Source organism: Hemicordylus capensis, chromosome 5 (genome assembly GCF_027244095.1).
Source record: "Hemicordylus capensis ecotype Gifberg chromosome 5, rHemCap1.1.pri, whole genome shotgun sequence".
Lineage (NCBI taxonomy): Eukaryota > Metazoa > Chordata > Lepidosauria > Squamata > Cordylidae > Hemicordylus > Hemicordylus capensis.
The window spans coordinates 133,777,214-133,804,499 of NC_069661.1; the positions used below are offsets into that span (position 1 = coordinate 133,777,214).

A 27,286-nucleotide genomic window follows, 5' to 3' on the forward strand; every position below is an offset into this window, starting at 1 on the left:
AGGGAAAAGAATCTCTCTCTCTCCATTTTATCCACGCCATGCATGATTTTATAGACCTCTATCATGTCTCCCCGCAGTCGTCTTTTTTCTAAACTAAAAAGCCCCAGGTGTTGTAGTCTTGCCTCATAAGAAAGGTGCTCTAGGCCCCTGATCATCTTGGTTGCCCTCTTCTGTACCTTCTCCAGTTCAACAATGTCCTTTTTAAGATGTGGTGACCGGAATTGTACGCAGTACTCCAAGTGTGGTCGCACCATAGTTTTGTATAAGGGGTAAGGAGCTGCAAGAAGTAGACTCTTTTTGTCTTAGATCTGATGGGTTTCCATGCATCCATTAATGGTTCACATGAAATCTGGCTGCTGTTTCACAAGTGAAAAACCAAAATGAGAAAAAGCAGTGGCATTAGGTTTTTCTTAATGGTTGACTATGATGGGCAACTTCAAGTAGCAGTCAAGTTAAACTGGTGTTGCTCTTCAGTGTGACAGAAAGATTTGCTTTCTTAAGCTCACAGTGGAAAAGTACAACAGAATGCTGAATTGTGGTTCTCTGACACAGCCCTGCGGAAGTTAGGATGTGCTACTCTTCCCTTTACGAAACATAGAATTGGAAGGGATGTGTACGGAACCGTGGCTGGGCGGTTGGAAGGCAGTGGGGGTGCCTCTTTAAGGGTGGGGGAGGGTGCAATTACCCCTCCCACCGCTCCCCCCCACTGGTGCTCGTTATTGTTAAAAGCCTTTGGGGTGGCAGTGTACCTCCCCGCTGCCCTGTTGCCCTCCTCAGCCGGAAGTGGCTGGAAGTATTGGGTGTGTGTGCGCCCATTGCACGTGTGTGTGTGCATGGCAGATGGGAGCACACGATGGGTGCACGCGAGCCCAGTACTTCTGGCCAAGGAGGGTAACAGGGCGGCAGGGAGGTACGCTGCCACCCTGAAGGCGAGCGCCGGCGGGGGAAAAGTGGAGAAAGGGGCAAGTGCACCATCCCTTGCCCTTAAAGAGGCACCACCACCACCTTCGAACCGGCTCCATGTTCAAACCTCTTCAGAGGCCCGTAAAAGGGCCTCCGAACAGGTTCGTGCATATCCCTACCTTGGAAGTCTTCATGCCTGCTCAGTGCAGGATCTGCTATATCATTCCTGACAGATGGCTGATCAGCTGTTAAGAACCTTTAGCAAAGGAGAGCTCACTCCTGTGTGAGGCAAACTGTTCCACTGCTGAACCGCTCTTACAGTTAGGAAATCCTTCCTAATGTCTAGCCTAAATCTGCTTTCTTGTAGGAATTGCTTCCCTCTGTGCTATAGAAAACACCAGAGTATAAAACTAGTATTAGTCTGACTGTCACAAAGTGTGAAGTGGGCCTTGGCTGAATTACATATGATTAGGAAACAAATGCAAAAAGTTAGTATACATTGCAAACTTTTTACTGCATTTAGTTGTTTTTAAAATGCAATACAGGTTCAACAGTTCTTAATTCTGATGTTTACTTCCTTTTAGGGTGTTTCAAAGATGACCGCATTGTGTTCTGGACATGGATGTTTTCCACATATTTTATGGAGAAATGGGCTCCCCGACAGGATGATATGCTCTTTTATGTCCGTCGAAAACTGGCCTATGTTAGTGGCGATAATACAGATGGAAAAAAGGTGAGCTGGGTACTAGTATCCTAAGACATTTTTCTTCTTCTCAGAAGTTAATGTTAAATTTGCATTTTGGCATTGCCTATATGCTAAGTGATGATGTAGACAGATGCTGTAAACCACATAACAAATTGACCCATGTGTTATATGTGGGTTGTACCAATTAAAGTTGTTTTTTAAAGCAAGATTTTAACCCTCAAAAACCTCATGATTTAAAAAAAAAATGGAACAAATGAAATGTGTCTGTCGGACCTCTGAAAAGTATAAGCATGCATATGTATTCAGTACTTGGTTTGGGCCCCTTTTGCAGCAATTACTGCCTCAATGCGGCGTGGCATGGATGCTATCAGCCTGTGGCACTGATGAGGTATTATGGAAGACCAGGATGCTACATTAGCGGCCTTCAGCAATTCTGCATTGTTTGGTCTCATGTCTCTCATCCTTCTCTTGGCAATGCCCCATAGATTCTCTATGGGGTCAGGTCAGGCGAGTTTGCTGGCCAATCAAGCAAAGTTCACAATCAAGCACAGTTTGCTGGCCAATCAAGCACAGTACACTGTATACTTTTCAGAGGTCCGATATTGTTCTATTCTTCAATCCTTGTCTTCTTGGTTCCATGTAATATTCTAATTTTCTGAGATTGTGGATTTGGGGTTTTCATGAGCTGTACGCCATGATCATCACAATTATAACAAATTAAGGCTTGACTTATCTCGCTTTGCATGTAATGCGTCTGTCTCATATATCAGTTTCACCTTTTAATTTGCATTACTGAAATTAATGGACTTTTTCACGATATTCTAATTTTCCGAGTTTCACCTGTACATACTTTGAGCCTAAGGAGTTTATGTGCTAATCATTGCCATCTTGTCAGGAAAGGTTACTTCCTCCTCCACGTTACAGGAGTCTATCCCCACATTGAGGCTACTCTCCAAGATTAGAAGGCAGTTATGATCAGTATCATTATAGACTCGTGCTCCTCAGTACTGTATGAATTCTCCCAGGTCTGACTGTTGATCTGAATAAGGAAAAATGGAGACAGAGACATCTTCATCAGCTGTACCGAAACCATCACTGAGATATTTTTTGGTTACTATTTCTAGGCCTCCAGCAGAGCCACTACCATATCAAATATGTTACCAAATCAAATACTGGCCTACAGAGGAATCTTCCTGCCTTTCATTTTACCTCAGTTTTGCCCCTCCTAGTATTTAGTGTTCTGACTGCAGCCTCTGTGGCTCCAATACTGTCTGTCCACCCATCTACAGAATTGGAGGCTGTGTTAGCTGAACCTTCAAGCATTCAACCAACACTCTCTTTGCCAGTCTCTACTGGCATTGATCTACTGACATCTCAGGCAGTGTTCCCCCTAACAGGGATTCCCAGATGATGTTGATTACAGCTCCCAGAATTCCCAGCTGCACTGGCTTTTGCTTGAGGATTATGGGAGTTGTAGTCAACAACATCTGGGATTCCTTGTTAGAGGGAACACTGATCTCAGGAGATTGTGCTTCTCTGAAGATGCAGACATCACCTTCATCCACTGTGTCTGATCGGGCCTTGGAACTGTCACTGTAACCTAGTGTTGAGGACAGCAACCAGGACATAAAGTTTTACATTGATCAGTTTTGTAGGGACTGAGTCAAATGCACTTACTGACAGGGAAGAATGGAAACTGGATGTTACGGGACATAAAGAACACTTAATGCTGCCTTTTTTCCTGCCCTTTTTAATGAGGAGGTGTGCATGTCTGCTTAATGTGTTTGTGGGAATAACTTTCTCCCCTCTTAGGATAAAATGCTTTTGGCAAAGTGCACCAAGCAGAAGCTTTGGAATTCTCCAAACCACAAGTAGCCACTGCCAAGCATAGCACAGACTCTAGGGCTATTATAGGAGCAATCACATTGGATGCCACACCTGGCTCAGAATGTGTTCTCCCAGAAGGAGAACTATTTAATTAAACTCACTTAACATTGAAGGCCTTTGCTTTGATGGGGAGGATCTGTTTCCCAATAAAACAAATGATTAGTTCATAAGATTAAAAATGTGACTCGCACATTGGGTGTGTCTTCACACACTCCCAGCATATGCGAAGGTAAAGTGGTGGCAACATGCTGGCCAGCCCCAACTCTGGCTTATGGAAGGCCAGTTTAGGAGTGATTTAAAGGAAGATGCTGTCTACTTCTTCTTGATATTTAACCTCCAAATCTCCAAATAGCGACCCAGGCTCCAGGTACCTCTCTTGCTCTTTTTCCAGACCTCTTGCCATTTGGGAAACATTGGAATCGATTACTACCAATTCTGGTATACAAACAGGTTACATCCTATGATTCAACTATCTTTATCCACATCCATCACTTCATCCCTGATGCCTTTGTTTCATTCCATAGCTGCATCCCTGCTGCTGCTACAAGTTCATTCTGCAGAAAGAAGCTGCCAAACCCATCCTTACTCCCAAAGGATTAAGGGTTTTACTCCCATTATTATTTTGTGGTGCCCAAACTGGACAGTTTGCTCTGTTCAGTCCTAGCCTTATGCAATCTCAACACTTTCATAAAAGCCCATGATTTTCTTAGATTCTCTGTTGTCATGCTGTTCTTGAAAATAGGGCACAAGATGGCATCCTCAGACCTCAAGAATTCACGTTTCCATATTAGAATCAGACCATAGCACAAAATGCATTCCATTTTACCATTAGCCTACTTTCCACCCTCTTTAGACTACTTTCCTTAAGGAAAGTAAGCTTATGAAATCACCTGGCATTGTGTGTGTGTGTGTGTGTGTGTGTGTGTCCATGTCCCGCCCCCCCATCAACTTTTCCAAGGCTGGACCAATATGAACCAAATTGGGTACAGTAGTACACCTTAATGTTAATTGGGTACAGTAGTACACCAGTAGTACACCTTAATGGCGTGGTTTATAATGATGTCATCCACTCCTATTCAAGATGGTGAACACATGAAGGTCTGAGGCACAAGTGGGCTAACTTGTGAATTGCCTAACCAACTTAGACCAAAATTAGTCCAGTTGTAGGGATAGTGAAAGGAAAGTAGGCAGATTAGTTCTTACTAGAACAACTTGTCCAGGGGTGTAGCTAGGGGAGAGTGGGCCTGTGTTCACTCCTCTCCCCTGGTGGCCCCTTGGAGTGAGGGAGATAACGAAGAAAATAGAGAGGGGTGGAGCTGGAGGGCCCTCAGGAGCTGGGTGTTCCGGCTTCTTTGAACTCATCCGCTCAATTATATCTACACCCCTGAACTTGTCAATACTGCATCCTCCCATTCACAGCACCCTTGGGGTGTGTGTGTGTGTGTGTGTATTATATAAGGTGGGCAGCCCTGGCTTGTTTGCAGTTGGGTGCAGATGCACCCACCTGATCTGATAGTTGCGAGGGCGGGGGAGAGAGAAAACATACTGAAACAGTCATTAGAGCAGGCAGGACTGAGTCAGAATTATGGATGGGACCCAGATGGAGCTGGGTGAGTGGAGTGAAGGGGACCAGGAGGTCTCACAGGAGGATGAGTCCATACAGGCTTGTTCATGAGACCTGCAGGAATTGTGGCCAGATATTTAGGACTGAAGCCAAAGAAGGAGGGAGCGCAAGAGTGATCTGCTTTCCCCAGAAATGAGCTCCCAGATAGGCGTGGGAGACAGGCAACTGGAGGGAATGGGGATAAAGGGGGAAGAGAACCTCTCCCCTCCTAAGACACCCCTCCCCTGCAGAACCTAGGCCCCTTCCCTGATCTGGGACTGAGGGGGGACACACACACACACACACACACACACCCCCCAACATAGCAGTTGTCATGGCAGAACTTTGTCGGTGGGAAATACAATTGACTGGCTCCTGGCTGTCTCTACAGCGAAAGGCCTGAAACAATACACATGTGGCATGTACTAGCCCTATTCGGACATTCTGTTGTACAAGTGAATTGTGTGCTCCTTATGCAGATCAGGCTTACCTGCTTTTTCACCACAATAAGGCAGTGTTAAAACCTGATGTTTCTTCCCAGGTGGCCTCTACAGGTGAAACTCGGAAAATTAGAATATCATGCAAAAGTCCATTAATTTCAGTAATGCAAATTAAAAGGTGAAACTGATATATGAGACAGACGCATTACATGCAAAGCGAGATAAGTCAAGCCTTAATTTGTTATAATTGTGATGATCATGGCGTACAGCTCATGAAAACCCCAAATCCACAATCTCAGAAAATTAGAATATTACATGGAACCAAGAAGACAAGGATTGAAGAATAGAACAATATCGGACCTCTGAAAAGTATAAGCATGCATATGTATTCAGTACTTGGTTTGGGCCCCTTTTGCAGCAATTATTGCCTCAATGCGGCGTGGCATGGATGTTATCAGCCTGTGGCACTGATGAGGTATTATGGAAGACCAGGATGCTTCATTAGCGGCCTTCAGCAATTCTGCATTGTTTGGTCTCATGTCTCTCATCCTTCTCTTGGCAATGCCCCATAGATTCTCTATGGGGTCAGGTCAGGCGAGTTTGCTGGCCAATCAAGCACAGTACACTGTATACTTTTCAGAGGTCCGATATTGTTCTATTCTTCAATCCTTGTCTTCTTGGTTCCATGTAATATTCTAATTTTCTGAGATTGTGGATTTGGGGTTTTCATGAGCTGTACGCCATGATCATCACAATTATAACAAATTAAGGCTTGACTTATCTCGCTTTGCATGTAATGCATCTGTCTCATATATCAGTTTCACCTTTTAATTTGCATTACTGAAATTAATGGACTTTTGCACGATATTCTAATTTTCCGAGTTTCACCTGTACTTTTTACCTAGGGTAAGATATAATTTTGCCAACTTTCTTCATACCACTTCAAGATGATTGAAAAAAGAACCTTTCATGCTTCACCTGCAATGTGTAGCTCCCTTCAAAAAAAGGCAAAGCTTTGTTCATAGAGGAGCACTGGCTCATCTTCCACAACCATTTGGGGTTGAGCCTCACTTTAGACATGTGGTTGCTCCTCAACCACTTCTGATTCCTATATTTTGTTGTGGCAAAGTGGGTGGGGTAGGTGAAGCAGAAGCTGGTGGGGCTGATGATGGGTTTCCACTCTCCATTGAGTTCAATGAGTGCTTTTTAACTTACACCACCTTTTGAAGTTGGCATAATAAGTTGCTTTTATGCTTTGGTTTTAAAATTTTAATCAGATTTGTTTTATATTTTTAGCTTAATATTTTAATTGTGTCTTTTTTACAATCTTGTTTTTAAATTTTGCTGTACACTGCCTTGGGATTGTTTTAATGAAAGGTGTTATATAAATCTAACAACAACAACCAAATAATAATAGGCTGTTGTCAGGGGAGTGTCTAGTGTGTGAGATATAGAATTTAATGCAAATCTGCTCTTCCCTGTTGCCTGCTCAACACACTCATGTCTGCCATGTTCTCGGTCCTGCACTGGTGGAATTTTAGTGCAGTTCTATAGCTATGCAACTGTGCCAGCAAAGCAGTGACAACAGGCGCATATTGCATGTCAGTCCACCAGCATGGGGGCTTTTGCCAAATCCTGTGCCATTCAAACTGTTATGTATAGGATTGCATCCTAAATACATGATTATTATTTTACAAAAGTTAACTTTTCAATGGGCCAAGAACTTTTGACTATATTTTGGATTGTTCACAATGCTGCACGTATATTCATAGATATGCATATAGTGGTTCTAAGATCAGTCATTATTATTGTCCCCATATTGCAGTTGTGGGGAAGGAGCTGAAAGAATGTTTTGCCTAAGAGTTTCACAATAGAAATGAGATCTAAGCTGGGGACTTTCTGCTTTAGAGTAATGCACTTAAAATAATATCCTTCACCTTTTCCAAAACCAGGACCAACCTTTAACATCAGCCTGAAATATGGGACCACTGTTAGTTTTAACTTAATTTGTAATTTTAAGAGCTGGTGTAAGTGTGGTGGTTAAGAGACTCCGCTACAAATCAGGAAGTCCCTGATTCAAATCTTGCCTCTACTGTGAAATTACTAGATGATCTTATGATAGTCTTTGCCTTCAGTAGCCCAGCTGCAATATGAAGATGATGATTATATGTACTTTCCTTAGAGTTTTTATAAACCTTACAACAAGATAATTCACATGAACACTGTGTACACATGCTAAGTATTGATTTTTGTTTGTTTATATCATACATTCCTCAGGACAGGAGCCTGGTGTTTTGTTTTTTGTTTAGTTACTCTGTGAAATTCCATGCACGTTGAGGGTGCTATACAGATAAATAGTAAACCAAAAGCCACACTGTCTGGCTTCTGTTTTCACTTTTGCACACCATGACTAGTGTGCCGGAACAGTCAGATTACATTCCAGTGGTGGATTGCAATGCAGCATGTTAGAGGAACCATATGCAAAAGGGTCCCTCTTATGCTTTAGTTTGGAATTGCAAGTAAAAAAATTATTTATTGGAACTCTTGAGATATGGTGTTTAAGGCTAGCTGGAAACCACTCCTGTTGATGTGGAAGCCCTGCCCTAGGAAGTGACTGTGGTTACTTAGTGAGATACAGTCAGTGTATATTCCATAGTATGTTATGGTAAGCTTGGCAGACAAGTTTTTTTTTTTTTTTTAAGATCCTAGAGGAAGAGGTATTTAGACATCATTATAGTAATATCTGATCTTTTTACATATCGGGTTAGAATAAGAACCCTCAGAGCAGTTGAAATAGGTTCCGCACACATGTGCAGCAGCACCTCTCACACAGGAAGTGAGTCCTGCTCTGTTGTCACATGTTGGGCCCTATACACAACTCTGAGACAGGAGACCTCTGAATACCAGCTGCAAGGGAGCCACAGTGGGAGATTTGGCATACCTTCATCTCCTGCTTGTGGCCTTCCCAGAGGTATCTGATGGGCCACTGTGAGGAACAGGATGCTGGAATAGATGGGTCTTAGCCCTGATCCAGCAAGGCTTTTCTAATGTTCACACTACCCAGATTCTCTCAATCTGTTTGGGTCATGGCTCATCTTAAGAACTCATCTATGAATATTTGATGTACACCTGACTTGATAAGTGAATTTAAATTAGGCTTGTAAATAACCAATTGTTTGGTTGCTTGTGGCACAGACTGCCCTCCAAATGACCGGAATCTTTTCTCAGCTGAAAGATGCTTTGTTCAGGTTTTTCCTTTAGGCCATCAGTAGCCTATGATTATGATAGGTATGTGTGGAGAGAAGAAACTAATGAAACTCTTTGTAAGCTAGTGAGGGGTGCGTGTGTGTGTGATTATTTTGTAAGATGGGCTTAAATTTCCACATCTTCTTCCTCTCAGTCACAGGAAAATTGAAAGACTGCAAAAGATTTTAGTGTTATCTAGGGCCCAAACAAAACTTTATCAGTCACAGGACGGAATGAAAATAAATAAATAAACACACACACACACACAACCTAGAGAGATATCAGGCAGTATATAAACATTACAAATAAATAAATAGTTACTGCTCCAAATAATCTCTTTCCTCCTTTTCTCATTCCATTATGTTTCACACCTACACTGTGAGCCTATGGTCAGCAACTGTCTCTTTTTATCTTGCCTAGATTCTGTAGGCCCTCAAATAATATACTTCCCATCACTATGCAGCATTTACCTGAAAACCCCTTGGGTTTTCTCTCAGCAGGTTGAAGTTGAGGTTTACCGTAGGGATTCTAAGAAGCTGCCTGGCCTGGGAGATCCGGATATCGATTGGGAGGAGAGTGTCTGCTTGAATCTCATCTTGCAAAAGGTGACATAAACCTTCCTCTCTCCCACCATACTTACTTGTATCAGTATTGCAATTCCCTATTGTGTGAGATATGTGACATTAATTTGGGATATGTGCAGGGGCGTAGCAAGGTTGGAGTGGGCCTAGAGACAAGACTTTAAAATCCCCCACCCCCCGCTCACTGAAGCTCAGCTCATGAAGTAAAGAAATCTTAAATGAGCTCCACATGGCTCCATCCCTCTCGGTCCCACTACCACTACCCACTCATTAGGGCAATATTTGGGTTCCTCTCAGTCATGGGGGATTGTCATCTTCCCTCTTCTATGCCATCTGGGATGGCAATCTTTGTCCAGGTGGCAGCAGGTTACCCTCCTCTGTAGAGCCTCATACTGGGTGCTTAGCACCAGTGGCGCTGAATGTCTCCTGAATCTCCTGCTCCTATGTTGCCTGTGATTCCATGTGCTCGCTTCTTCTCAAGGGATTACTTCATCCTCTGTGGAAACCTCCTGTGGTGGTTGACAGAGAGCTTTTTCTGTACTGCCTTGATGCATAGAAACGAGTGCCTCAAGCCCCTCCACCTTCTCTTCCAGCATGTTACTAGCTTGTACAGGAGAGGAGAGCTGGTCTTGTGGTAGCAAGCATGACTTGTCACATTAGCTAAGCAGGGTCCACCCTGGTTGCATTTGAATGGGAGACCACATATGAGCACTGTAAGATATTCCCCTCAGGGGATGGAGCCGCTCTGGGAAGAGCAGAAGGTTTCAAGTTCCCTCCCTGGCATCTCCAAGATAGAATCTGAGAGAGATTCCTGCCTGCAGCCTTGGAGAAACTACTGCCAGTCTGTGAAGACAATACTGAGCTAGATGGACCAATGGTCTGACTCAGTATATGGCAGCTTCCTATGTTCCTATTCCTAAAGCCATGTTTCTTTTACTGTCTGAAGAGAAAACAAACATGGCATATTCCCTACAGATCACCACAGCACTCTACTCATCTGAAGGAGGTTTGAAAGATCAGATAAAAGAGCAAATGGTGTCTAACCATTCCTACCGGTCTACTCCAGTAGGCCAAGTGGTCGCAGGCCAACTCCTTCACTTTCCTGACCAGACAGCTTACCATGGAGCCCTCTGAATTATCTGCCTAGTGACTGGTTTGATTGCCTCTGGTTCCAACCATTGTCACCCTGCTCCCAGCAAACATTTCATGCTGTGGAGATGGCTGTTGCTTGCCACCAGCTGTGCACTGTTGTTGCTGGGAGTCCTGGTCAGAGTGGCTGTAGGAGTGGTGCAGTGTGAAGGTGCAGCCCTGCCATCCACCTTCCTCTACTTCTGCTCTTAGAACTCCAGCAATGGTTCTTTCCAAAGAACACCATACTGCTGATTATCTTTATAATTAATTCTCTTAGCCAGCCAGCGTGGGGATGTAGCAACGCAATGCGTGCCGGCAAGGGAGGCACATGATTGGCTGAGCCAATCCGGTTGGTTGGCCGGCAGAGGCACCTGATTGGCTAGGCGCCGGTTGGCCCGGCCGTTGTGAGGAGGGGCTGTCTCAGCTGCAGCGGCGCAGCCTGGGCTGGGAGGCGGGAGGCAGCGGAATGGACTGGCCCTGGCCTGGCGCCACAGGGAGTGAGTGGGCTTCTATATATTTAATTCTCTTGGGACATGCATCCCCAGGATTTGGCGACAGAACTCTCGCAACACGCTGTGAGAGTTCCGAAGTGAGGAGGACTGAGGAGGAAAGGGGGAGAGAAAGTGCCGGCGGGCGGGGGGAGAGAAAAGCCGCGGTGGTGGCAGGCGGATGGGAGGGAGAAAAATGGCAGCGGCGGGGCCCTTCTTGGCCGCCCACCGTGGCTCTGTGTGGGGAGATGAATGGGAAGGGAGGAGGGCTGGAGAGCGCGGGGCCGGAGGGAAGGGGAAGAGAGGAGAGACAGGGCCAGGAGGAAGAGCGAGGGGGAAACAGCCAGCCCCAAAGCGCTGCACAGATGCTTTGTGTGGGGTTGGCTAGTTGGCTTTTAAAACGGGAAGAGAGTGCTGGATGCCTTTAGAGAGCTTGAAAGGGGTTAATTATCAAAATATGAAGCTGGGGGAAAACTGTGGGCCCAGGTCCCAGATCTTTTAAGTACCTAGCAATGTCCCCGATTGTTCCTGTTCTTTAAATGAGGCTGTCATTTTGATGCTACAAATTAAAAAGATATTTTAAAAGGGGGGGGGGAACTAGGTTGGACAAAACAGTGCTGTAGGTGGGGCAGTGCAACCACTGGCCCCACCTTGGGTAGGGAATGAACAAGAAAATATTAAATATTACATTTCCTGTTAGGAATTAGTAGTTCAGCATGCAAATGGCGTTGGTGCATTTGCATGCCAACACCGTGTGAGTGCTGCTGGGAGCAGCATCTCATTGGTGCAGCGTTTTAAAGAGGACTGCAGCATGGCAGCTGCTGCTTTTAAGTTAAGTGTTAAGCATGACTGCACCGCGATGGTGGCTCACCAGAGGAGCCGTTAGGACCTGCCTGCCTCCTTTTAAAGGTACCACTCCCCACCCTTTGGGACATGCATGGAACATTTCGTGCACATCCCTACTAAATAGTGTGGTGGTGGTGTTGAGGTGGTGGAATCAAGTATCCCAGAAAAATGAGGAAGGAAACGGCCAGTAGGTGAAGAGAAGGAAGACAGAGCGGGTGGGGAAAATAGAATGGACAAAGCGGAGAGCAGCATATTTCCAGGAGATACATATGTGAGGAACCACATATTTAGATGCTTTTGGCTACAGGATTCTAGTCTGGAAAAGTGCTACTCCTTGAATATACAGTGTATTTCAGTGAGGATATCTGCAGTGCAGTTAAATGTTGAGAGTTGAATAATGTGATTTTGCTATAAAACAGTAGATTCAGTATATTTAAAAAATCTGGAGGATTTCCTCCCTGGGGAGGAATAATTTTAACAAAAACGGTTTTAAGGCTGTAATTTTGGTTCTGTGTTTGCATTTTCATTCACGTTCCTTTTTTCTAAAACCTTGGTTTTATTTCAGCTTGATTACATAGTAACATGTGCTGTGTGTACTCGTTCAGATGGTGGGGATATCCACATTCACAGAAAGAAATCCCAGGTGAGCAGTTTCACTTACAATGAATCTTGAAGAGCAACCTCCTTTGCCTTGCTCTTTCTCTTTTCCTTCTTTCTCTCCATAAGAACTAATCATAAGAATGTCATAAGAACTAGTCTGCAACAGGGATGCCAAAGTATTATTATATCCTCTTTGATTCATTCATTTCACCATGGAAATGTGGTTCTTAAACCAATTTTGATGCTTGCACTTATGTTCTCCATTAGTAGGCAAAAATTCTGCATTTGCTCTAATCAATGAGACTGTGGTCCTGTGCTAGGTAAACTATGTTCAGCTAATATAGGATTCTCCTGTGTAGAATGTTTCCGTTTTAGGTATTTGTTTGTTGTTACTAGCAAAATGCCCATCATGATGGGCAAGGCATATGTGGAGAGGAGAGTAGTTGTGTAATAAGGTTTGAAGGAGCCCATGTTCAAGACCTGAACACATCCTCCCTTTTTTGTCAGGCCATAGGTGCTGCCAATTTTTTTCTTAAATTTCCCTTGCAGGTTGTTAGCCACCTTGCCACTCTTTTGCCTGCTGCAGTGGCCCCCACCTGCTTGCCTGGCTCCCCTTAGATTACCTGCTGCTTCTGTGGCTAACCCACTAGAGTTCCTGTGCATGGCAGCTTGCAAAACTCTGGACCGTTATGTCATTATGCCGTACCAGAGAGAGAGAGAGCCAGTTGACTTGGGGCTTGCCATTCATTTTTCTTTGTGTGTCCTTTTCTTGCTAGTTTGCATCTGTCCATGCATAACATAAGACACAATTTCCCGTTGTTTTCTTTTAGCAAGTCTTTGCATCTCCAAGTAAACACCCTATGGACAGCAAAGGGGAGGAATCAAAGATCAGCTATCCAAATATATTTTTTATGATTGACAACTTTGAAGAGGTAGGTCATTTATCAAGAGGGGTGTCACTTCTCATGCTTGTCTTCAAGTCCAGTTTTTGGGGTATTGGTTCATCTTGTTAAATTCTAACCAGCGGTCCACAGACAAAGATCTGGCCAAATCATTCTCTGTGTTACTGATTTATGCTTATATCCTGATCTTCCTTCGAAAGCTTGGAGCAGCTTATATGGTGCTTCCATGGTCCAGGCCACAACTGTGTGGCTTAGAAAAATCTGGGAATTATTTCAACCAGGTTAATTGCACTGCAGATCCAAATTCTGCTCTATGCTATTAGAAGTTTAGAGAGTTGTTTTAATATGGGTTAGCGTTGGGAATGGAAATGGTTCCTAATTGTGATTATTTGAATACTATTAGAAGTTCTTTTTTATTTCCCTCTCTATTATTTACTATATATGTTTTCGTTAAGTTATAGGTAAGTATTTTGGATATGCTTTGTTAGACTTATGCTCCCCTACCCCAAGAAAAGAATTTTTTAAAGTTCTATAGGATTGAGTGCTCCCAGGCCAAATGCTGGGTATTTACTTTCCAAAACAAAATCTTGCATCTCATGTACTCTGAAAATCAGTGTTACCACATTTGCTCAGTTGTATGTATGTTACCACATCTGTATCTATGCTGTTACTAGAGTTGGGGGAATGAACTCTTGAAACCAAAGGACTGCAATCTGGGCACAGGCAAATCTCACCATTGGAGTTCCCCAGAGGAGCACTTTTCGAAGCAAAGAAATAAACTTTATTTATACAACAGAATTACAATGCAAACACAAGTATTGGTCAGTCTTGATAGTGCAAGAAATGCAAACAGTTCCCTGAGACTATATGAAGGTCTGTGCAGAGGTGAGACTTATATTATGTGAGTAAAAATAGGAACAGAAGCATGTTCTCACAGACTGGAAGATATGAGAAAGTTTAATAATCTTTCCTTAATTTAAAAAAAATTAATTTCCTTAAGTTTAATAATGCTTTCCACCCATAGGAAAGGGGGAACCTGGGGCCCCTCATTAGGTTCTGCCAGTGGAGGGCAAGGATAAGTGGTGGGTTATGGGCACAGCATCCAAGACTGGCCCTCTGCAAGCCCACAGCAAGCAGGGGGAGCACTGAGATTCTTGGGGAGCCAAGCACAAGAATTAGCTTGTGCAGGTGCACTTTGGGAAGAACTCAGTCACCAAGATTTCCATCTGGGGGTTCTGCTTGGTAATTTCTCTGGACTCTTTGCTAACACCACATTTTTAGTTGGCAGTCTGTATCACCTAACTGGCATAGGAAAAGGCACTTTCCATTATCTGCCATGGCTGTTATTGTTTTCCTTCTAAATATTTGCTTTCCTTATGGTAGGTATTCAGTGACATGACTGTAGGGGAAGGTGAGATGGTTTGTGTAGAGCTGGTGGCCAGTGACAAAAGCAACACATTCCAAGGAGTTATCTTCCAGGGATCCATCCGCTACGAAGCCCTGAAGAAAGTTTATGATAACAGGGTAAGAGTCATTTGGTGATGATCATTTGTTCATGCTAATGTCCAAGCGTCTAAGTAGACATGTGGTGGGGGGGGGGTGGGATCCTTATTTATATATCTGTCCTATTCTGACACAAAGCAGGGGGTCTGTGTGTCTCCTTTCTTACAACAAAAGGAATGCACAAGTGAAGGGAATTGATTTTCCCACCCTCTGCCCTTACTTTGCCACACTTCACTTCTGGTGGTGTCCAAAGTAGATTGGGAGAAAAGTGCCTGCCAGGTGGTAAAGTGAGTGGTTGTGAGGTTCAAACCCCTTCAATTCTAAGCCTAGGCTTCTTCGAAGATAAACTGAGCCTTTTTAAGGAGTTGAGCTGTTGCTAGGAGAGGCACAATCTCCTTGATTTCTCTGTCTTGTCTGACAAGACTGAAAGAGGTAAGGAAGTGGGAGCCTCCCAGTCAAAAGACAGATTGTTGTGTAGATTTTGTACAAGAAGCTGTGTACTTCACTTCAACAGCTTTCTAGACAATTCTGTGTGCAGTTGTGTGTCTAACCAGATATGTAGCTAAACACAGAATATCTAGATATTCTAGAATATGTCTCTGTAGCAATCTAGAATATGTAGATGTCTCATTTTGTATTCCATCCTCCCTCCAAGGAGCTCTGATGTGGGATTGTATCATTTATCTTCATCTAGAACCCTGTGAAGTAGGTTAGGTTGAGAAAGTGTGACTTGCCAAAGAGCCAACATTGAGCTTCATGCCACCTGCAGATTTGAGAAGCAGCTCCTCTACTCTCTCCACCAAGTCATTTATAAAAATCTTGACCTGCAAAGGGCCAGGACAAGCCACTGTGGCACTCTGCTTGATACCTCCCTCCAGGTGGACATGGAGCCACTCATTGTTCAACCAGCTATGAATCCACCCAACAGACATACTGCTTCCTTGGCTGTCCTCTTGTTTCACTTATATCCATATGTGAAACCCTTTTTTGTTTGTCTGGCATCCTTTGCAGGCCTCAGCTCATTCTGAGCCTTAGTCTTCCTCATTCAATTCATACTGATTTAGGCTACTGTTTCATACTCTTCTTTCGTTGCATGCCCCTCATTTCATTTCCTATACATGTCCTTTTTGCTTCTCAGCTGTTCAGAGGGTTCTTTGTGTGTCTACATTGTTCCCTTCTCCCACCCTCACAGGAACTGCTTTGTGATTGTGCCTTCAATATCTCGCTGTTCAGCATCTCCCGTCCCTCTTTGCCTCTTTTTCCTTTAAGAGAAAAGATGTCATGGAATCCTATCTAGTTTTTAATCTGAGCTCATTAAAGTCATCTTACCTGAAATTGAGGGTATAGGTTTGACTTTCTGAAGTTTCCCTTACCTTTTTGATATCATGAATTCCCAAGATGGCATGGACACTTTTTCCAGGCTCCCTCCTACTTTCACTTCAACCAATCCTTCCCTATTGGTAAGAACTAAGTCCAGGATGGCCCACCAAATCATTCTCTTTTCTATGTTCTGAAAGATGAAGTTTCAGCAAGGTAGATAAACCATCTATTGAACCTCCTACTCTTAATAGTTTTGCAGTAGATGTCAGAATAGTTGACACCCCAAGTAAAACTGTCTCTCTGAAAATTTGGTAATCTTTCTAAGGAAAGCATCACCCATGTTTTCTGCTTGGCTAGGTGGTCTGTAATAGATTTCCATGATGGTATTGCTTTTTTACTCAAACTCTTTTGACTGGGCTGTCATGCTTGGATTCATGGATTTCTGTGCATTTATATATAAGAATATATATATATATATATATATATATATATATATATATATATATATATATATATATAAAATTCCCTTTCTGCCGGGTCTCTTCCTTTTGAATAAGGTATACCCTTCAAATTCCAATCATGAATCTCATCCCATCAAGTTTCAGTAATACGTATCATATTTGCCTTCATGCATTAGGATTTCTAGTTCCTCTTGTTTGCTTCCCATACTCTGTGCACAAATGTATAGACATTGGAGATCGTGGGTATCACAGTTTTATGGCTTCTTTGCTGCAGTGACCTGTGAATTACTAATTACACACTATTACTTAGTGACTCAACTATGCAGCAAGCTCCAGCCACTCTCACTAGGCAGAAACTGAAACGCCAGCCAGAAACTTCAGTCTTGAACAACAACAACAAAAAAATCACACAATATATCAGTAACTTCCCACAACAAATCAGAACAGCCTACAGACTCGCCCTTTTTTTTTCTTCACCAGCTTCCTATTGGCAGTCTTGTATTTGCAAGGTCTGATCACAAGTTCCCAGATCTGTGTCTCTTCAGAAGGAGTTGTTGATGAATGGGCATGTTCATGTGGGAGAAGATGGTCCTTTGGATACTTTGTTTCCAAGCAGTTTAGCTCTGCAGGTTAGAACCAGCACTCTGAATTGCACCTGGAAATGCATAGGAAGGCAGTGAAGATCTTGTAGCAGTGGCAAAATATGCTCAAACTGGCATGCCCAGGTTTAACAACCTGGCTACTGTAGTGAAATTTTCAAATGGACTTCAGAGTGCTGTGTTTTGCTTCACAGAGGGTGTTACCATAATCTGATGTAGATGTTACCAAAGCATGGATAGCTGTGCAAAAGCGATCTCTGTCCAAGAGAAGTTGCAGCTGGAGCATCAACCATCTCCGACTCTAGTCGCCTGTTTTGCACCTACATCAGAAACAGAGCTGGGTATCTACATATTGATGATACCAAATGCCAGATCTCTCCTAGTGACTTCATGTAGATATTAAAAATGTGTGGGACTAAACAGAACCCAGAATTCCAAAGCATAAGTGTCACAACACAGAATTAAAGTCCCCTAGCAGCACTCTTTGGGACCTGCCCACCAGATAGGAGGGAAACCACAAGTCTCAATCTGAATAAGTGGTCCAGAAGAACACCATAGTCAATGGTATCAAAAGCCACTGGAAATTAACAGGGCCATAATCTCCCTGTTTGTTTCCTGCTATAGGTCATCAAGTAGAGCAGTCAAGATATTCAGTGCCAAAAGCAGGGTGGGAGCTAGACTGACACTGATTATCTGATCCATATCAACGTTATAAGTGGCTCCCCACTTTGGCTCCCCATGTAGGTAAGCGTTGCAGCAAAAATGGCACAGAGGATGTCATTTGGCTTTTATAAGTACAATAATATGGAGTTTGTGAGAATGAAGGGACCACAAGGAAAAGGACATGCAGAGATGGCAGTGAGTCGGGTTTCAACAGGGGACACTTCTCCCTATGGAACAGAGGAAGATTCGAACCCGGGCTCGCCTCTCCATGAAAGAGTAAGTAAACTTCACTTTAGAACAAGGTTGGTCAACTTTTCTATTCTTGGAGGCTAATACGAAGCATAACGTTTGAGCTGGAAACCAGTACTTTTGTTTTGCTTCACAAACCTCTTTCTTTCATGGTTGATTGAGTTCTCCACTGGGCATACCCAGGCATTGTTGTTCTTGTTTTTATTACTACTTACGTCAGCCAAAAAGAAGTGATCAAAGTGGCTTACATAATGAACCCCCTTTTTAAAAGGGGTTAAATTTTGTGTATCTGTGGTGTCAGTGACTAAAAAATCTCCAAGGTAACTGTTGGCAACCATTTTGGAAAAACACACGTTGTGGCTCATTTTTAAAAATAAACACCACACTTTTTTTTCCCTGTGAATAATCACAGGAAAATTGCAGATTTTATTTGTTTAACTTATTTGTATACTGCCCAAAACGCAAATCTCTGGGCGATTTACAAAAAAACAATAAAAACAACAAATAAAAAGGTTAAAACATTACAACAATTTAAAATTTAAAACAAAGTTAAAACTATTAAACCCATCAAACTATTAAAACAGTATCTAATTAAAAGCCTGGGTAAACAAATGTGTCTTGACTACCTTTTTAAGAGATGGGGAAGCTTTTATGTCAGCAGGGAGCGTGTTCCAAAGCCTTGGGGCAGCAATTGAGAAGGACCGTCACCGAGTAGCCACCAAATGAGCCGGTGGCAACTGCAGACAAACCTCTCCTGATGATCTCAATGGGCAGTGTGGTTCATAGAGAAGAAGACATTCCCTTAAATACCCAGGGCCCAAGCTGTTTAGGGCTTTATAGGTTATAACCAAGACCTTGTATTTTGCCCAGAAACTTATCGGCAACCAGTGTAGATATTTTAAGATAGGAGAGATATGGTCTCTCCAAGATGACCCAGAGATGAACCCTGCTGCCGATTTTTGACTTGTGGCAGGCATTGTGTGATAGCTGCAGACCTGCAAAGCACAGTAGGGCACTTAATTTTGATTATTTCCTCCGTTTCTCACCCTTTTTCACAGCCTTAGGAAAGGAACACCCCCAGCTCCCGATCTCCATTGCGCTAATGCCTTGTTAGCCGTGGTTTCGTTCCCTGAGGAAATCTGTGGGAATAGAGTCCACCTATAATCTTGAAAACCAGTTTTTTAAACTGTATGAGTGAAACTGCCAACAAACATTTTACGTTTATAATTTGGTAGGTTTGCCAGGAGCTGAATAAAATTGCTTTGGGGACTGGATATCAACCATAGGTTATCCTTTGATTAAAATATTGAATGGTGACTTAGCCTGCTGCTATGTGTAAGCTGATGGATCAGTGACCAACATGTTGTGTGGTTCAGAACCACCTTTGTTATGGTGAGCAACTAAAAAACAACAACCCCAAAATCTCCAGTGGTCTTGCACAAGAGAGCTCTTGTGCAAATACTTAAACTGGTGCGATTGCACTTCTGTAACGCTGCTTACTTCATCTGCAATGTAAGTAGTGTCACAGAAGTGCGGTAGTGTGCAAGCCCCCTGGAGGTTTTGCACACTACTGATTTTTAGGCACTTGCAGCAGCACAGGCAATTCAGAATGTTTCACTGCACAATGTATCAGCCAATGTTCATCAATGTCTGTTCATCCATATGTGCTATTCGGAAGCCAGGACTTGGTTTTTTAAACAACTGTATTCCGAGCAAGAAGCTATCTTTAAATCAGATGGATTATATTCAAAAAGAAGAGAATTCCAAACAAAATTGAGAACTACAAATCTCTTCTCTCCTAATATGTTACTCCTTCCCCCTCCTCCCGCTGCCTCTTTCAGGTCACTTCATTCAGTACTCCTCCAACTCCCGAACGAAACAACCGCCCTTCTTTTTTCTCCCCATCCCTTAAGAGGAAAGTGCCCCGGAATCGCATTGCTGAAATGAAGAAGTCCCACTCTGCCAATGATAGTGAGGAGTTCTTTAGGGATGATGATGATGGAGGTGAGTGAAGAGAGAACTTGGAATGCCTTGGCTTAAGAGAGAACATCCAGCCTATCTCTGGCATTGAGGTGGCTAAATCAGGCTTGGATTATCTCAGACTGACCATGTGATACATGGAGGTGGAAGAGGGAGTCCCTTGCACTGGGGACAGGAGTTCTTACTCACTGCAAGATTTTACAGAGTAAACTTGGATATATTTGCCTCCACTTTGACCCATATATCCGTGATTATATGCCATTAGTCCCCAGGAGCTTTCATATGGGACCAGACTGTGACATGAAAGTATGGACAGACACTGTCTTGTGGAAGTGGCTACACTGGGATAACAGGCTAGCTTGTGAGATCTGTGGTGCAAGGTGTGGAAATGCTCTTGCAGCCAATGGTGACTTTGGGGCTTTTGGCACCCTCAACGGAAACTCGGAGCAAGAGGGGGAGGGAGTTCCACTCATTCTGCCTACACCCCAAGGACGCTTTGTCCACCATTTGTACCCGGCCTCTCACTGGATGACCTGGGTTGCCCCTGGACAACCCTCCTTGTCCTCAGCCACTGCCGTCCCAAATAGTGAGGAACAAGCCCCACGTCCTGTTTCCAGCCCCTTTTCCTCCCACCCCAAGGTGTCTTTATTTGTCCTTGCTCATTGTTCTGCCTCCAGTTCCCATCCCCTGTGTTCTCCCCGGTTGCTGTGCAGGCCTTCCCTTGCCCTTCCCCCTTCTGCTGCTCAATCCTAGGCAGGTGTATCTGCTGCTTCCCAGCTGCTGCCTGCTGTTATGCATTGCTGAGCCCAGTGTCCTGGGTCTGTGACGCTTGATGACTCCTCAGAGCTGTGGAAGCCTTGACTGGCCAGCGGCTCTTCTCTTCACTCCCAGCCTCATCTGCTGAGAGCCTGCTGGGCCCGGTGCTGGCTGTTGGGCAGGCCAGTGGAACACTGAGGGAGTCCAACCTTGCCTCCCTGACCCCTCCAGTTGGCTTGGTAAGTGGGGCAGGTGCACATTTCAAAAAAACACCTGAAAACTCATCTTTTCGCCCAAGCTTTCTCAGCTTCCTAGTATTTTTGGGTTTTAATTTCTGGTTTTTTTTAAATTGTTAAATTGTTTTTAAATGTTTGTATATGTTTTTAACTGGTTTTATGTTATTGTAAACCATCCAGAGATGAAAGTTTGGGGCGGTGCCCAAATTTGCTAAATAAATAAATTAAAATAAAATAAATGTCCAGACACCAGGGAGTAGTGACATTAGACCACTTGATTTCAAATAGATCTCTCTACATATATTCAAAGTCTCTCCCTGCGAGTAGAACATTAGCAAAGCAGGGAAAGATCTAGACGAGAATCTTTTTCTTCCTGCTCTGCTAGTTTTATACTTGCATGGCTTTTGAAAAGTGGGAATGAAAAAGAGAAAGCAGGGGGAAATTCCCCAAAGAGCAAAAAAATGATACATTATTTCCTGAGTTCGTAGCTTCTAAATAGTTAAATCAATAAAGGACAAAAAGAGTAAAATCAGTGAAGGGCATCATTATCATCTATATTGCCCACTAAGGTTCTGAAGCCAGAGGTGGAGGCGGGGGCAAGTCCTGGCAAGTGACACCCTGCTTCTGAATGCCGCTGCTTGATAAAAGGAGTCTAGACGGTCCCTTCTCTCTCCCCTGTTCTTTGGGCTTTTATTTGCCCCTTCCATTGAGGTGGTGGTGGGGCAGCAAGGGAAAGTGCCAGGGTAGGCAAAGTGGAGTGAGGTGGCAAATGGACTTAGGAAGCAGTGGCAAGGTGGCAGAGGTCCTTGCAAGGACACACAAGGTGTTGGCAGACTGCCACTGAACATGAGCTTTCTACATCAGAGTGATCCTGCCAATGAATCTGGAGGATCCATCTAGCCAGCATGGATAAGAGTTACTGTTAAAATGTGGAAATTGCTAGTTAAGTTTGCCCATCTTCACTCTCACACCGTATAAGCTGTAAAGTCTTTGTATTGTCACGTATATTATGCTGCTTTAGAAATGAGGTTCCATACACACACACACTTTGCCTTGGCCTTTCAGCTGGAGATTGGTCTGGGTAGGGATGCATCCAGGTATAAATTTCACGTGCAATATTCCCAGTTAGTTGCTAGCGGTGCCCCTGATGAATTTCTGCCTGATGCATTTTTACAAAGCACAGTGCTTCCCTGGAAAATGCCATCTGTTAAAGGGGCACAGGAGTGCCTCCTTAGTTAAGGCAGGTAGCCAAAGAGAAATGGATAGATAGAGATTCTGCTATTATAAGTCTCAAAACTGTATTGCTTATGAATATGACATCTGTTGTTGGGGTAATAACATGATACTTGGCATGCATGATGGTTTGCAGGTAGAGATTGCATCCTTATTCACAAGTAGCCATCAAATCCTTACATGTAAGTAGAACATTGGCCTTTCTCATGAGTTGACCTCAAAATTACTTGTGAGTAGACAGTACATCTTTTGGTCATGAGTAGCCCCTTATCAGTAAATCTCACCCTTACTTTTGAGTAGGATTACTCTTGAGAAAGGATGCAGAATTTCTGAGTAAGCTTACAGGTCTACTCACACAAGACTACATAATGAGCAAAGGCGAGACTTTACTAGAGAGTAACAGTGTATCCCTACTCATAAGTAGACAGACTAGCTCATGAATACAGTCATCCCTTGTCTGAGTACATGCAAATAGGAAATTATTATTATTATTATTTTTACATTTATATCCTGCTCTTCCTCCAAGGAGCCCAGAGCGGTGTACTACATACTTGAGTTTCTCTTTCACAACAACCCTATGAAGTAGGTTAGGCTGAGATAGAAGTGACTGGCCCAGAGTCACTCAGCTAGTTTCATGGCTGACTGGGGATTTGAACTCAGGTCTCCCCGGTCCTAGTCCAGCACTCTAACCACTACACCACTCTGGTAACAGGTCTTGCCAACCGCGACCTGAGTATCTGCATTTGAGGGTTTTTTAGTGATTTTGGAGGGGTTTCAGCAATTGGGGAGGGGAGGGGTCAGAGGTTGGATCTGCTCATTCCTCTTGGTGATGCTTACTGAACGTGCTGTCCCTTGCCAATTTAAAATGCCTTTGAGTGATTTGGGGTGGACCAGAAATGTCCAGAGATTTAATCTGTTCGTTCTTCTTGGTGACTCTTGGTGATATTACAGATTTTTGGGGTATTTTTCCCCTTTATTTTTAGATCTTTGTGGTTGTGGTTCCCCTAACCTCCTGTTTCCCATAGACTTTAATGTCTCGCCAACCGCGAATTTGCCAATGGCGAGGTTTTACCATAATGGAACCCCAGCAGTTGGCTAGGGATGACTGTATAGCTTAGGAGTTTTTTAAAAGTATTTTAATTAGTGTTTAATGGTTTTTAATTGCGTTTGAATTGTTTTTATATTGTTTTTAGCACTGTGTTTTAAATGGTGCATGTTTTTATGTCTTTTAAATTTGTTGTACACCGCCCAGAGCCCTTGGATGGGGCGGTTTATACATGTAACAAATAAATAAATAAAAAATAATAGTTACCTGTAAGTATGGTTGTCTACATGTGAGTAAAGCTGACTGTCTACTCATGAGTAAGGGTGTCTATTTGTAACCAAGCACACAAGGCTTTCTGAGAAGTAAGGTTGTGGGTCCACTCACAAGTGAGCTTATGGAGTGTAGTTGTGAGTAAGGGTAAGGTCTACTCAGGTGTAATCAGTGCCTCATTTCTAAAGCAGCACGATATGAGACTGTACAGAGTCTTTACAGCTTATATGGTGTGGAAATTGAGGGACACCTTAACTTGCCATTTCCATGCTTTTTAGAGGAAAAAATGGAAAGCATCTTAACTCTCACCTTTATACTGAAGGTTTTTGGATGACTGACTATATCTACCCTATCTACACAAACACACACACCTCTGTTAGCTAAATGGAGCCACCACGTTCAGAGATGTGATACTTGTGACAGTTTCTGGGGACAAGGGGTGCCTGTCACTTCCATGCCCTGCCTTCGAGCTTCCAAAACATTCAAGAGGGCATGCTTTCCCTCCTGCTGTTTACTCCCCTAAAACTGGTACTCAGAGGCATCCTGCCTTTGAGGCTGGAGGTGGCCTATAGCCCTTCAACTAGTAGCTGTTGATAGACCTCTCCTCCATGAAGTTATCCAAACCCCTCTTAAAGCCATCCAGGTTGTTGATGGTCACCACTTTTTGCGGCAGAGAATTCCACAAGTTGATGTGAAATTCTCTCCTCCGATGGAGAGGAGAGCTGGTCTTGTGGTAGCAAGCATGACTTGTCCTTTTAGTTAAGCAGGGTCTGCCCTGGTTGCATATGAAAGGGAGATTAGAAGTGTGAGCACTGTAAGATATTCCCCTTAGGGGGATGGAGCCACTCTGGAAAGAGGGTCTAAGTTTCAAGTTCCCTCCCTGGCATCTCCAAGATAGGGCTGAGAGAGATTCCTGCTGGCAACTTTGGAAAAGCCGCTGGCAGTCTGTGTAGACAATACCTAGCTAGATGGACCTATGGTCTGACTTGGTTTATGGCAGCTTCCTATGTTCCTGTGATTATGCATGGTGTGGAAAAAGTACTTCCATTTTTTGGTCCTAAATTTCCTGGTTGATTACCTGGTTGATTTCATGGGATGACCCCTGATTCTAGTGTTAAGTGAGAGGGAGAAAAATTTCTCTCTATCGACTTTCTCCACACCAGGCATGATTTTATAGACCTCTATCATGTCTCCCTCAGTCGTCTTTCTTCTAAACTAAAAAGCCCCAGGTGTTGAAGCCCTGCCTCATAAGGAAGATGCTCTAGGCCCCTGATCATCTTGGTTGCCCTCTTCTGCACCTTTTCCAGTTCTACAATGTCCTTCTTTAGATGTGGTGACCAGAATTGTACACAGTACTCCAGGTGTGGCTGCACCATAGTTTTGTATAAGGGCATTATAATATTAGCAGTTTTATTTTCAGTCCCCTTCCTAAAGATCCCTAGCATGGAATTGGCCTTTTTCACAGCTGCTGCACATTGAGTCAACACTTACGAGCTGTCCACCACAACCCCTAGATCCCTCTCAAGGTCGGTCACTGACAGCTCAGATCCCATCAGCGTTTACGTGAAGCTGGGGGTTTTTATCCCAATGTGCATCACTTTACAGTTGCCAACATCATTTTGGAGCTCTTCTCAATCTGTTTTGGATTTCACTACCCAAAATAGTTTATCATCTGCAAATTTGGCCACCTCACTGCTTACCCCTACTTCTAGATCATTTATGAATAAATTAAAAAGCACCAGTCCAAGTACAGATCCCTGGGGGAGCCCACTTCTTATTTCCCTCTATTGTGAAAACTCTTCATTTATTCCTACCCTCTCTTTCCTGTCCTTCAACCAGTTGCTAATCCACATATGTACTTGTCCCCTTATCCCATGCTAAGTTTTTTCAAGAGTCTTTGATGAGGAACTTTGTTGAAAGCTTTTTGGAAGTCCAGGTATACTATGTCAACTGGATCACCTTGATCCACACACTTGTTGACACTCTCAAAGAACTCCAAAAGGCTGATGAGGCAAGATTTACCTTTGCAGAAGCCATGCTGGTTCTCTCCCAGCAGGGCCTGTTCTTCTATGTGCTTAACAATTTGGCTGGCTGCTGATGTGGAAACAGAATGCTGAACTAGATGGGCCTTTTGGTCTGTTTCAGGCAATTGTAATTTTCTGTTTCCTTCCTGACACCTTGTTCTACCCTGACAGATCTGCACAATGCAACAAACCTAAGATCACGGTCATTATCTGGAACAGGAAGGTCTCTTGTGGGCTCATGGCTGAAGCTAAATAGGACAGATGAAAACTTCCTACTCTATGCACACTTAACATACGTCACGTTGCCACTGCATCGAATCTTAACAGGTAAAAAAGCCTATTGTGTATTCCAGAACTGGAAAATCTAATGTCTTCAGGGAATTCTCTTGCATACATTTCACTGAAAGGAATGGCAGGTATACAAACATGCCTCCCATTCTATGTAAAAGGGCTTGTGAAGGAGAAATGTTCAGCAGTCTTCGCCTTTTGTTCAGGCAACAGTCAGCTGAGTTACCTTAATGTTTATCTTCCCTGCCGCCCCCACCCCCATGGTACACACAGCTTGATAAGTGTTACTGATTATTGCAAAGTCAGCAGCCCAGGGCTTTTTGTGTTGTGCCAGTAGTACAAGCAGGAAGAAACAGAGCTGCCACAGTTCCTGTGGCCCAAGGGGAGCAGATTTTTGGCAAAAGCCTCCTCATCACTTGGCAGAGGGTAAACCAACAGCCAGCCAGCCTCCCAAGTGGTGAGATCCCGTGGACACTGGGGCGAGTTTCTACTTGATAAATGGTCATCTGTATTTGCTCATAGTTTAAGGTTGATTTTGCAGATGGATCAATTTGATGTGGCGGGGGTGACTGAACTTTGAAAGCCTGAAAGGAGCAGGCCAAGATGTTGCTGTGGCTCTTGGCTGCTTTGCCTTCATGTTGACATTCTGCTTGGTTAACGATGCATGTTTACCCATGTCTGTCTGTCACCTGTGGTAATATAGCTCTTGTGCAGTAAGCATATGACATCAGATTTAACATATGAGATATGCAGTATTTTATTTATTTATAGCTATGTAAACCGCTTTGGGAACTTTTGTTGATAAGTGGTATATAAATATTTGTATAGTGATGGATCACAAATAGAGGCTTGCTTATTTAATACTAGTAAATTCATCTTGCATTCTGCAAACAGACTAATGTTTACGGCTGCTACTGGAAGTTTCATTTCAGGCCTCAGATAGAATAATTAAATGTTAGAGTGGGAAGAGACCTTGTGGGAACGGGGCGGTGTCTTAATTGAGTCTCCTACTCAGTGCAAGACTCTCTAGCAGCATCCCTGATAGGCAGCTGTCCAGCTGCTCTGGACTTTACAGACTTTACTAGTAGTCTTTGTACTTTGTACTCTGTGTAACACATTTCAGCTTTTAGTGCAGTAGCATAAGAACTTTAATAGATTTATACTCCTTTTCAAAAGTGAAGTACAATGTTTGCCTTTTAGACTTGTAATTGCCTTGGATTACGTGTGTACTAAATTTTAACTTTTGGGGTAGTATGCTGTATCTTTATAACTTGGGGGCCACTTGATGCTGCCCAATTTGAAAGAGAAGTATACAGATGTCTCTGT

At 43.4% G+C, this 27,286-nt stretch overlaps 1 protein-coding gene and 2 long non-coding RNA genes across 10 annotated transcripts in view; 1 reads left to right on the forward strand and 2 right to left on the reverse strand.

Moving 5' to 3' along the window:
- KIAA0930 (KIAA0930 ortholog) overlaps nucleotides 1–27,286 on the forward strand; it is a 56,787-nt gene that overhangs the window by 28,033 nt on the left and 1,468 nt on the right. For 3 of the 5 annotated variants that reach the window (XM_053256530.1, XM_053256531.1, XM_053256535.1), the window contains 8 exons: nucleotides 1,488–1,636; nucleotides 9,283–9,390; nucleotides 12,397–12,474; nucleotides 13,262–13,363; nucleotides 14,717–14,857; nucleotides 17,961–18,155; nucleotides 19,970–20,132; nucleotides 25,844–25,999. In XM_053256530.1, the coding sequence (XP_053112505.1) occupies nucleotides 1,488–1,636; nucleotides 9,283–9,390; nucleotides 12,397–12,474; nucleotides 13,262–13,363; nucleotides 14,717–14,857; nucleotides 17,961–18,155; nucleotides 19,970–20,132; nucleotides 25,844–25,999 (1,092 nt within the window). The remainder of the gene's footprint in view (nucleotides 1–1,487; nucleotides 1,637–9,282; nucleotides 9,391–12,396; nucleotides 12,475–13,261; nucleotides 13,364–14,716; nucleotides 14,858–17,960; nucleotides 18,156–19,969; nucleotides 20,133–25,843; nucleotides 26,000–27,286) is intronic. The other 2 variants (XM_053256532.1, XM_053256533.1) reach the window with 2 other exon arrangements.
- LOC128327588 (uncharacterized) overlaps nucleotides 1,405–27,286 on the reverse strand; it is a 30,289-nt gene continuing 4,407 nt past the window's right edge. The window contains exons 1-3 of one of the 4 annotated variants that reach the window (XR_008308689.1): nucleotides 16,210–16,482; nucleotides 2,460–2,648; nucleotides 1,405–1,602 (exon numbers count right to left, since the gene is read on the reverse strand). This is a non-coding gene — a long non-coding RNA (uncharacterized LOC128327588). Of the gene's footprint in view, nucleotides 1,603–2,459; nucleotides 2,649–2,818; nucleotides 2,984–13,137; nucleotides 13,312–16,209; nucleotides 16,483–27,286 lie in introns of those variants that run through there. The other 3 variants (XR_008308691.1, XR_008308690.1, XR_008308688.1) reach the window with 3 other exon arrangements.
- Nucleotides 16,855–19,380, reverse strand: LOC128327589 (uncharacterized). Its single transcript, XR_008308692.1, has 2 exons — nucleotides 19,175–19,380; nucleotides 16,855–17,272 (listed from the first exon to the last, which is right to left on the reverse strand). It is a non-coding gene; the product is annotated as an uncharacterized LOC128327589 (long non-coding RNA).